The 12,011-nt window shown below is 29.3% G+C and overlaps 1 protein-coding gene across 3 annotated transcripts in view; it reads right to left on the bottom strand.

Annotated features, from left to right (window-relative positions):
- Positions 1 to 9,319, bottom strand: part of LOC117170178 (TBC1 domain family member 1) — a 90,626-nt gene extending 81,307 nt beyond the window's left edge. For 2 of the 3 annotated variants that reach the window (XR_004466734.1, XM_033356757.1), the window contains exons 1-2: positions 8,726 to 9,313; positions 4,704 to 5,081 (exon numbers count right to left, since the gene is read on the bottom strand). Coding sequence is in view for 2 of the 3 variants with exons in the window: in XM_033356757.1 (XP_033212648.1) it covers positions 4,704 to 4,817 (114 nt within the window). In the remaining variant the exon portion in view is untranslated. Of the gene's footprint in view, positions 1 to 4,703; positions 5,082 to 8,725 lie in introns of all 3 variants that reach the window. The other variant, XM_033356758.1, reaches the window with a different exon arrangement.
- Positions 9,320 to 12,011: the final 2,692 nt, after the last annotated feature.

Below are 12,011 nucleotides of genomic sequence, written 5' to 3'. Positions count from 1 at the left end.
GGGGGGGGGGCACCTGGGGTACTTTCCTTGTAAGAATAATAACTAATTGAATCAGTTACTGACATCTTGCTTTCAATCAGTCATTTCTTGTTTAGAGAAAGGATTTTGTCCTGTAGACTTTTCTCGTACCCGGTGTATTAGAAAAAATGTGGATTTTCTTGTTTTAGCGAAAAAAATGTACCTTTTCTGGAATTATTCAATTCTGAACGGTTATTTCAAGCCGAAAAATGTTATATTTAATTCTTAAATTAAATACCTTTGAACACTTTTAATATAAAATTAAAGAGCACTTTTACAAAACTCTCATTTCCAAGAAATACCATTTTCCACAAATAACGAATTTTGTAATAAACTATGTCTTTTTCATTTACAATCTATATTTTTGTCACATTGCTATCACTAATACTATGGATATTCAGCACAAAAAATCCTATAGCCCTAGAAGCATTTCTTATAAACACACCATGAATGGATATAAGACTGAAAACTTATTTTTAGAAATTGATTAAATTTATCGCTTTTCTTCTTATTCTTATCAGTTTTGTTTTCTTCATAGAGTCCATAATATAGATGAGTGTTGAATAAAGAATAATCCATGAATATTAATGGAAATTATAATATAAAATAGCGCCCAGAACGTTTTTTTAAACAAAAACATTTTTTTTAATTACGTAAAATAATTTCCTTAAAGTTTGGGCCAAGATAAGTCCTTTCGTGTCTCAATTTTTTTGCGCAATTACCATTTTTCAGCTATTGCAACGTAAACAATTAATTTTTTACCGGAAAATTTCGAAAAAAATATACACCGAAGTTTTAACTTGGGCAGAATATTTGTTTTCTCTAAGGCGTATATATTTACAAATATGTCAGTTTATTTATTTATAACGCTATAATTTGAGAGTCGTTAATTGTACAAAAAAGTTTCAGAACGAAAAAAGTCTTGTCTTGGTCTCAGAGTCCAATAAAATAAATGTTTTTCTCGATTTAAAGTTGCTTCGAGGATATTAGAACATTTTTAAAACGTACCATGCTTGAATATACCAGGGGCGTTAGTTGAAGCTTGCCGGTTTTACTCATAGATGTCGCTAGAGATATGTATGCATTTCTATGATTTGGCATCTGTCATATTTTTCTATGGACAATAACCTTCAAAAATACACAATTCCATTCTGCCAAAATAATAGGATCATAATTGTTGCATTCGTCGATTTTCTTATTTCATCAAAAGAAAAAAGCAGTTGAAGCTGATCGATTGCTGGCAGAAACTTATGGTGAACATGCTCCAGTGATTAGAACATGTGAAACATGGTTTCGTCAAATTAAAAGTGGAGATTTCGATTTAACAGACAATGAACATCGTGGTGCAGCGAAAAAGTTCGAAGACGAGGAATTGCAGGCGTTATTGGATAAAGACCCAACCCAAACGCAACAACAATTGGCACAAAAACTAAATGTGACCCGAGGAGCAATTTGTCAACGTTTAAAAGCCATGGGAAAAATCCAAAAGTATGGAAAATGAATATATTTCTTGCATGCAAAATCTTACTAAAATTATGAATACTGCAGGCGAAAATTTAATGAAAAATAGATATAAGATTTTTTGAAAAAGTGCTCCTTAATCGATGTCTTTCGAATGCTTTTTATTTGAAATTATACGCATTTTTGAAGCTAAATGCCATGTTTTTGTTCAAATCAACACAGACATTATTTCCTCGCGATTAGAAAATGTATTCAGCTGAGTAGAGCGACAAACATTATTGAAATTTCTCCAGAACAACAGAAGCTTAAATAATTCAATAATCACAAATTTTCAACATTATTGTAAACTGAACTCATTTTCGACTAGAGCTCATCAACAAATTATAAAACCTGATGTGTGTCTTACCACAAAAAGTCATCGATTCTGAAGCAAACAGCATAACCATGGTAGTTAATTTTTTGTAATAATTTGTTGAAGGAAAACTTCAACTAGCACTTTTTATTTTCAGATTAAAATTCAAATCAGGATTAATTAATAACATAGATCAATAAAAGATGTTCACAGAATTTCTCTATCGTGTTATGGAAAGTTACGATATGCTAAAGTGCCGTTAAGTTTATACTATTTCGCGGCACTCCCTCATTTCCACAATATCGTATATGATCCTCGAAACGCTAAGCGGGGTTCTAATATCGAGACAACCTACGCACACGTAAGCACAACAACGAATCCCCTATTAAAGGTGATGACGTCTTTCGTGTATTTGGTACAAGAAACGATAAGAGTCTGCATCGTTTGTCAGACAAAGCGGCAAGGACGTCTTTGATAAGACTCCCAACATTATAATACAGCTTCTTTCTTTCAAATTATGCGTCTGTGAATGAACTTTATCTGACTTCCAAATCTAGGTTCAACTTTACCGTCGTTCTATCCGAAAAAATTGATTTTCAGTGTAAAATTATCAAATATTATGATTAATTATCAGGTCACACAAGGAAAAAATTCCCGGTCATTTCCCGGTGCACCAAAATTTCTCACGGACAATGAAATTAAAAAATTCGAACTCTTATAACTGAGGGTTTTATCATATGACGTAACCAAAACTGAGCTTCAAATTCAAACACACCGAGCGGAACTTTTTTGAATTTTAAGCTTTTGATTTTGTTCCGAGAAAATTTAGAAACATAATCTTAACAAAGTCTAATTGTGCAGAAAAGTTATTTTTTGATCAAAAGGCTTTACAAAATAATGAACCACCTACAAAAATGTTTTATTCAAACGTTCGATAATTTACACGTATAAAAGAGAAGCTAACACTTTTCAATTTTATAATTTTAAATTAAATTCCGTGAAACTGCAAAATTTCACATTTTTATCTTTTCTAAAGACAGCTGAAAGATTTCTAGTTAAAAATATAAATCCAGGTTTTTTGAATTTCAGTGTAAATTTTTTAATTTATAACACAGTTAGAAACATATTGTAAACTATTTTCTCAATTTTTAATACTAGACCTACAGTTTGTTTTTAAAAAATCATTAATTAATTTATATTTACAATTGATCGACTTAAAAAGTTTTTTTTATCAAAAATTTGCAATTTCAAACGTTTATAGTTTTCAGTTACTTGAGGAAGAGATAATCAGAGTTGGGATTTTTTTATAAATCTCATAAATACCCCACCTGAGAGCCGATCGGATGATTAATTATTGGCAAAAACCTTATTTGCCAATAGCGACTCGTTTATGAAAAAATTAAAAATATTTTTACATGAGAATTTACTAAATAAACATTTCAATCCATAACGGTTGTTTTAATCTATTTTTTCATAAACGGGTCGCCATTGTCAAATAATTTTTTATAAAAATTAAGTCACGCAATGACCTCTCAGTAGGAAGTTTGTTCAAGACTGATTTTTAAAATTCCTTAAAATGAACATTTACGCTTGAAAATTAAAAAATAAAATCGTAAATTATTGAAGTAAAATATTTTAGAATTACGTATTGCAAATTGAATGATTTCATAATTTAAAAATTTAATAATGGAATGGTTTCTCCCTGTTTCAAAAAGTTTCGTGTTTCCCGGTGCAGCAGCTACTCTGCAATCTTAAAGGAAGTATATAATAGAATTGACTATTTGTTCATTCTTAAAAGCTTTTACAAATTTTTTTTAATGAATTTTCTATTTTTTCTTTTCCGATATTTCACATTTTAATATTGACCTGGATTCTTGCATAATATTCTCCAAATATCCATCCTAATTTTAAGTTATTTAACAAAACGAAATTAATCTTTCAAATGTTATGCATTACTTCTTATTTGTTAAAGAATCGTATTTCCACAGAGCAAATTCTTGTTCATTATTGTGTGCCCAATCATTTTTTAGTTATGTAAGCATAATTCGTATCTTGTGTAACCTTTCATGAATAAAATTGAAATCAGGAAAAAGTTTATTTTTATTTGTATAATCAAAATTCAAAGTAAAAAATTCAATCATTACAAAAATGAAATATCATGAACCAAATAACATAAAAGGACCACAATTGGGAAATATGGAACGCTTTTGCAAAAAATTAAGGAAATAAATTTAAAACACGAAATTATTTTGTAAACATTTTCACAAGACAATGTTTTAATATTTAACATTTTTACTACTATTACTATTTTTTAGCTGAAGCTAACGTCCATTAATTTTTATATTATCTTCAATACTTTTTCCTCATAATCGCACAAAAGGTAATAAATGCTGCGTAATATAATAAGCTCAAGTTAAAGGCAAAATGTCAATTTAACAGAAAAATGTTCACTAGATTCCATCCTAACATTTGAAAATGATCTAAAAAAAAATGATATTTAAAAAGCAATAAAGAACGTTGATTTAAACGTTCAGTAAAGCAAGGTCATTAAAGAACCAGAAAAAGTTATTACTTGTAGATAATTTTACAAAAAATCTGAAAAATGCATAATTTTCGCTTTGATAAAACACAGAGTATTTTCTACTTTTCACATGTAGTTATTTCTCGGCACGTTTCTAGTTAATATAATTCTTTTCGTGTGATTATATTGTTATGAAAGCAAGTGGCCATGGTTTTTAAAACAAATGGTAAACATTTTAATGCAGAGTCGTTCACTCTTCTTTCCACGCTTAGTTATAAGAGAAGGCAGTTTGAACTTATTAGAAGAAGAGTTAAGCATGTGATCGTTTATAAGTTTTTCAAGTACACAAACCTTTTCGCGTTTATTTCTCCTCTTGATCTCACTTATAATCCAAGGCAACATGGGAGCACTGAATCGACGGTCCATTGCCGCGGAGCCAAGATAGTCCACTGGTGATAACTTCATTTTTGCGATTTGTGTTTGCTTTCACGATTTTCAAAAAACTTCTTTTCAGAGCCCTTCACTTCGGTCCCAATTTTCACATTTTGAAATCGTTTTTGAAGACTTGATTGAAATTCAGTACAGAATTGGAAGACGAAACATAGGATATTCTGTTTGAATGGGTTTTCGTTTTTATTTAATCTAGATATCTATTCCAATGCAATGGACACTCAAGGAAAATGATCCCAGTCGATGCCCGGGTTTTTCCAGTTCACTCCAGTGGTCATCCTGCATTATTATATAAAAGTGAGAACTTTTAACATTTGTCTGGTATCCGGAAAGAACTTAAACCAAGGTTATGGATAGTGAATTATTGACGAGATTTTTGTTCTTCCTCCTACGTAATCTTTATGCATTTATTTCTCGTGTTTTTATACTCATACAGGGTGACCACTCAAACTTTTTAATTTTTTTTTACTATTTCCCGAGTTTACCTGGTCAAAAGCTACATTTTTCCTGGTTGACTCTTAAATTTTTATGATAATAATTATTCATTATAATTGCTTTATTATATAAATTTGGAAAAGAATTAAACATTCTAAAATTCTAAGATAAAATACAAAATGAAAATTATTATAAAAGTGATTTCAGACTTCACAGCCCAAAATCCTTTAAAAACAGGAAAAATACGGTATTTTTTTAAAAGCAAATAGAAGAGTAATAAAGAAATAAATAATTTTAAATAATATTTTTGTAGGTGCCATATTTCTAGTATTTAAAGTCAAAATATAATGCATTTTAAAGAAAATAGTCGAATTTTCAACCAAACAAAGACGAATTTTCAACAAAAAAGTTGAGGTTTTTTTAGCTAAAAAGTCGAATATTTAAGAAAAATTTTAAGAAGACCAAAACCAAGAAGAGGAATATTTAAAAATAAAACAAATCAATTTTAGGCCAAGCATTTATAACCAAGCAGTTCAATTTCCATACAAAAGAGACGAATTTTCAACCTGTAGTGATGAATTTAGAACAAATGAATTTTCAAAAACAAAGAATTTCAACCACAAATAGTTCCATTTTTAAACAAATAGTCTAATATCCTTTAAGCCAAAAAGATGAACGTTTTAAAACAAAGTTTTATTTTCAACCAAAAAGGGTGATACTTTAATAAAAAAGAAGTTAGTTTTCAAGAAAATAGTTAAATTTTCAGCCAAATAGTTGGATTTCTAACCACATTGTTGAATTTCTAACCACACAGTTAAATTTTCAAACTAAAAAAGATTAATTTTAAACCAAATAGTCGAATTTTCAACAACAAAATTAATCATCAATCAAGCAGTTGCATTTACAACCGCATTATTGAATTTTCAAACCTGAAAACCTCGCTGAAGTTTGCAACGTTTTAAAAAAACGAATTTACAAAAAAAAATTTTTTGCGCGAGACTTAAAATTTGAAATTTCTATATAGATCTATTTGATGACCAAAGGTACCCGTAAAAATGGTAACCCTCTATCTCATCCGGAACAGCCTCGTTTTCATCCCCTAACATAATGAAAAATCTCCTAACATCCAGACCTAAAATTTTATGCTACAGAATTGTTGTATTTGATGTCCAAAGATACTCAAAAAAGTTTCATTCCCCTATCTCATCCGGAATACCCTCGTTTTCAACCCCTAATATAATGAAACTAAAAAAATTCTAAAAAATCCCCTAACATCCAGATTTAAAATTTTATGCTTCAGAACTGTTACATCTGATGACCAAATATACTAAAAAAAGTTTCATTACCCTATCTCATCCGGAACACCCTCGTTTTCATCCCCTAACATAATGAAAAATCGGGAAAAATCCCATGACATCCAGACCTAAAATTTTATCCTTTAGAATCGTTCCATTTGATGTCCAAAGCCACTAAAAAAAATTTCATTCCTTTATCTCATCCGGAACACCCTCGTTTTCAACCCCTAAAATATTGAAAAATCGAAAAAAAAATTCGAAAAAATCCCCTAACTTCCAGACCTAAAATTTTATGTTTTATAACTGTTCCATCTGATAACTAAGATAGTAAAAAAAGTTTCATTCCCCTTTTTCATCAGGAACACCCCGTTTTCAACCCCTAAAATATTGAAAAATTGAAAAAAAAATCAAAACATTCCCTGACTTCCAGAAATAAAATTTTATACTTTACAACTCTTCTATCTGATGTCCAAAGACACTAGAAAAAGTTTCATTCTCTTATCTCATCCGGAACACCCTCTTTATCAACCCCTAAAATATAAAAAAAAAAAATTTCAAAAAATCCCCTAACATCCAGACCTAAAATTTTTCCCTCCGAATGGTTCCATCTGATGACCAAAAATACTAAAAAAAGTTTCATTCTCTTGTCTCATCCGGAAAACCCCGTTTTCAAACCCTAAAATATTGAAAAATGGAAAAAAATTTCCAAAATATCCCCTAACTTCCAGACCTAAATGTTATGCATAACTGTCATCTAAATATGTAGTCGAACTTTCAACCTACAAAGATACATCTTCAACCAAGTTATCGATATTTGCCAAATAAAAAATATTAAACTTTAATAAAAAAATGTCATGAAGAATTTTGATATAACAGATAAATTTCCAACAAGAAAAAATTAATTTCAACCGAAAAAGTTGAAGTTTCGACGAACAAAGTTGACTTTTCTACCAAGAAGCATTTCCGAAACAAAAAAATAAATTTTCTATCCAAAATGACGCATATTCAACAAAGAGGTTACATTTACTATCCAAAAAAACATGACTTTAAGAAAACAATGAAATTTTTCACAAAATAGTAGAATTTTTAACCAAAAGAAATCAATTCTGAACGCAAAATACAATACCAGGTTCAAACAATACAAACCAGTTCTGGTCAAAAAATATAATAATAGATTTTTAAAGTGCTAATTATTAACTTTCAACCCTAAAAGATGAATTTTCAACCAAAAAAGATAAATATGCAGAAAAACAAGATGATTTTTCGTCTAACAGAGATTAATTCTGAACCAAAAATACAACAGTAGACTTTGCAATTGAAAATAATCAAGTTTCAACCAAAAAAATTTGGATTTTATTATTGGGTTCCATTCACTGAGTGATTTAATAAAATGCAGTGAAAATTGTGTGAAAATATAAAATGATTTTCAATATTTCAATGGATATAGTTGGTGACACTGAGAAGAACTTATTTAAAAACAAATCTGAGAAATTCCTGATTTTCCAGGTTAGTGGCCACCCTGTCATAATAATAACAAATAACTAACTACATAAAACCTTCTTTTATGAGTTTCAACTTTACTTAAAGAGTTAAGCACCATTTTAGTTTTTTAAATGAGTCATCATTTATAAGATGCGAGTAATTCAAATAATCAAACTATAAGAATTTTTGGATTTGTTTGCTATAGAATCTAAATAATTTACTCTTATCAGAAGTTAACAGCCTGGAAAATATTTGCAAAAGAATCATACAGATACATCGAGGTGTATGATTAGTCCCTTATTTTTTAACTCATATTTACCTGTGTACCATAAGTCTGAAATAGCTTCGTTTGAAATGTTCGAAATTAGTCAACATGAAACTATAAAAAATATTTTTTAACGATTTCTTAGGTAAAGAATTTAATCGCGAATAACCCAGAAAATTATAATCAATATTCCAGAGAAAAACTCTTGCATGTTGCGATCCAGCACAAAGATTACGTAAATATATGTTTCCGAAATGCAAATTTATGAGGAAATCAAAGAATGAAATCGCAGATGATCTACATTGAATATGACAACTCTCGTAGTAGAGTATATCGCGAAATAGAAGTAAAATACGTAAAATATGAATTAAAATAATAAATTATACACCTAAGTCAAGAATATGTATTATTAAAAACCTAAAAGAATACAGAAAAGGAACACTTACAGAAAAACGGAAGCCCTGACCGCTTTTGTAAACAAGGTTTTACTCCATTCTTTCCATCAATTTTTTCTTATTAATAGTCGTGTAAGTCTCGGATGTAGGTGAAACTCAATTTTAATCAACTTTGTGCAAACTTCACAAAAGAAATCGCGCACTAATTTTTCGATATCGAATTCGCGAATCACTCTTTAAATTTTGGAAATAGAAGGTTGACATTTCGGGAAGATTCAACTTGATTTTTTTTTACACCCACCTAACCTCAAATTAATGACACTTTTCACACGCGATAATTTTAATGTTTGCTTTTTTAGAACCAGGTAATTCTTTTCAGATGGCAATAAGAATTCAAAAGATCGCAGGCAAGTCTGGCCATTTTACGAGAGAAAGAGAGTAACGTCAAATGTCAAGCGCAAAAATCTAACCATAATATTCGCGAATTTAGTGTTTTCAGTCATTTCGAATTCGGGATAAGAAGTTCTTTCTGATTGCTATTAAAACTGAATTCGACATGCTTACCTTTGCACAGGTAAACACTATATTTCTGCACAAAAAGACTTGATTCCGACGCTGCGCAGAGTACATATGTCTGATCACAAAACAAGTGTAGCTTACTGTTATGGAACATTATGGAATTTTATGGATCGACCGTTTCACGAGGTGTCGCTCTCTATCGGAAATTCTGGAAAGTTGGTAGGATTTTGAAAGATATGGATTTCTCATTCCTATTTTCTACGAGAATGTTGAATTTTTTGTTTGATAATAAATAGCGTCACGAATTTAGTTTTTACCTTTTTTTTCAAAAATTAAAATTTTTCAAATTTATAACTTGAAAAAATTCAATTTAAAAATAGTGTATTTATTAAGATTAAAGTTTGACCTTTTTTATGGGTTTAAATATTTTTGATTGTTTAAAATGCTGAAAGATTGAGATGGTGCTGAATTTCGACCAAATTAAAGTTTAAGTGGCTCTAGTTTGGACGTATGGTGATGTTCAAGATAGTAATTTTAAACAGTTCAATTTCAATTACAGGGTAGCCGTTTTAATCGAAAAAATTAATTCCCGTTTTTTTCCCCGGTTCGAAAAAATTTTTCACGGCCAATGAAATTCAAGAAATCGAATACTAAGGCTAAAAAATGTTCTAATTGTAATAATAAAAACTGAGCTGCAAGTGAAAGCACTCAAAGTGGAACTGTTGAATTTTGAAATTCGAAAAGTTAAAAAATTTTTTACATGTATAGAATTTTTATAATTTTTTTTTTATAAATTATAGAGTTCAAAGATTCAGATTCAGTTCCAAAAATATAAATTTACGTTAACATTTTCTGCCAAACTATGCAAAATACGGTAAAAAATGAAGAAACAAAGATTGTGCAATTGAAAAAGATCTCCAAATTTGTTGTCGACAACTTTTTGATAGGATGTATAGTTTTGGCTCTAATCATGAAAAACAATCTTAACAGTAAAAAACAAAAAAATCTGCCCGCTTCGTGGGCACATTCTGATCACAACTTTTCTCACTTAATTTCTTTTTCGTCTCGTATGTGGGGATTCAAAAAATGTAATTAATAATTTGTTATTTTTGCATGATAATACATGCATTAGATTTGTGTAAAATTTGACCCCCCTCCCAGTTTTTTTTATAGATTTACGTTTTAAGGCCCCTTTGAATCCGGAAACAGGTTTTTACGAATGTGTGTCTGTCTGTCTACGAGCACGATAACTTTTGAACAAAATAATCTATTAGATTGGCCTTTGATACACTCTTCACTCTTTTAGTGTCCTAAGCTAAATGCCAAGTTCGTTGGTCAGCCATTTTAGACAAAAATTCTAAAAGTGAGCGTATTTTGAAAGTTTTTGAGACCACATTTTTTCATGATTCAAAAATTCTGTGCACTTGTTCATAGTACTTGAAAAGTAAAATGTTAATTTTCGAAAGCCCTACAAGATTATCATAACAACTTCTTGAATTATTTCAAAAAATTGATTATTCAAATTTTGATCAAACACAAAGTAATAAAAAATTGTATTTTGTTGTCAAACTATGCAAGGTGGGAAAAAAATTATAAGACAAACATTATGCACCCAAAAAATATCTATAAATTTTTTTATGAATCACTTTTTTATAGGACACGTAGTTTTTGTTTTATTTATAAAAAAAAACAGTGAAAATACAAAACTTAAATTTTTCGACACATGGCAGTAGCTAAGCAAAAATAAATAGATAATATTTTTTTACCGAAAGTAGAGAAAAACTATTTTTATTCATGTTTTTTTTCTATGATTAGCAGTTTCTTTTTTAATCGTGAATGACAACATTAAAAATCTTTAAATTACATTTTTGGTCAAATTACACAAGATATAAGAGAAAGGTTGTTTAACCCAAAAAATTCTAAAATTTTTTTTGAAATAATTTCCTGATAAAACGCGTGATTTTCGTTTCAATCGTAAAAAATAACATTATAAATAATGAAATTGACTGTTTGGAGAAACGGCACAAGACAAATTAAGATATTCATAAGGGCGTATGTTCCAAAACGTAGCTACAAAATTCCCTTTACCTATTTTTTTCATACGACAGGCCGTTTTTTTTTTAATTTTAGCATACCAAAATTTACCAGTTTTTTAGTCTCCAAAAAGGCTTTTTTCTCATTTATATTTTCAAATTCAAAACATGAAAAATAAATAAACATTATGATTCAAAGTATTTAAAGCGCACTTTCTGAATCAAGGAATTTGATGCGCAACCATTCTTCAAAAAATTAAAAACGTAGAAGCTGAACAGTTTTATGATAATATCTTGTAAAATAAATATAATATTTAAAAAAATACTGAGATGTACAATATTCAGTTAGTATAAACAAATTTTAATATAACATTTCCAAAACAAACTTATTTAAACTAACCACTTTCAAAGTAAATCAGTTCTACATTTTGTACAATCATAATTCAATAAATTCAAAAATGAGTTTGAAATTAAATAGGGCAAAATTAAAGAAACTTCAAAAGAATTTGAACAAATGCCTCCAAATTTAGGGTGAGTTTTAAATACATCAAGATGAATGAAAAAAAACTTTAAAAAACTTTATCGAATGAATAGAATTCAGTAAATTTAGAAGAATGTAAAAAATATAGGCTAAACTAATGATAACACAGGCCGACAAAATTTGACAAAGGTCCGGAACCAGTGACCAGACCTAGTATACCCGAAGGTTTTTGCTGCGCTGAATCCGAATCCGACCTCAGAAAAATCCCATCACCCTCAGTTTTCGAGATATTGTAACCTAAAAG

The sequence above is a fragment of the Belonocnema kinseyi genome, chromosome 3, assembly GCF_010883055.1.
Source record: "Belonocnema kinseyi isolate 2016_QV_RU_SX_M_011 chromosome 3, B_treatae_v1, whole genome shotgun sequence".
NCBI classification, from domain to species: domain Eukaryota; kingdom Metazoa; phylum Arthropoda; class Insecta; order Hymenoptera; family Cynipidae; genus Belonocnema; species Belonocnema kinseyi.
This window is presented reverse-complemented; position numbering and strand designations above follow the sequence as displayed.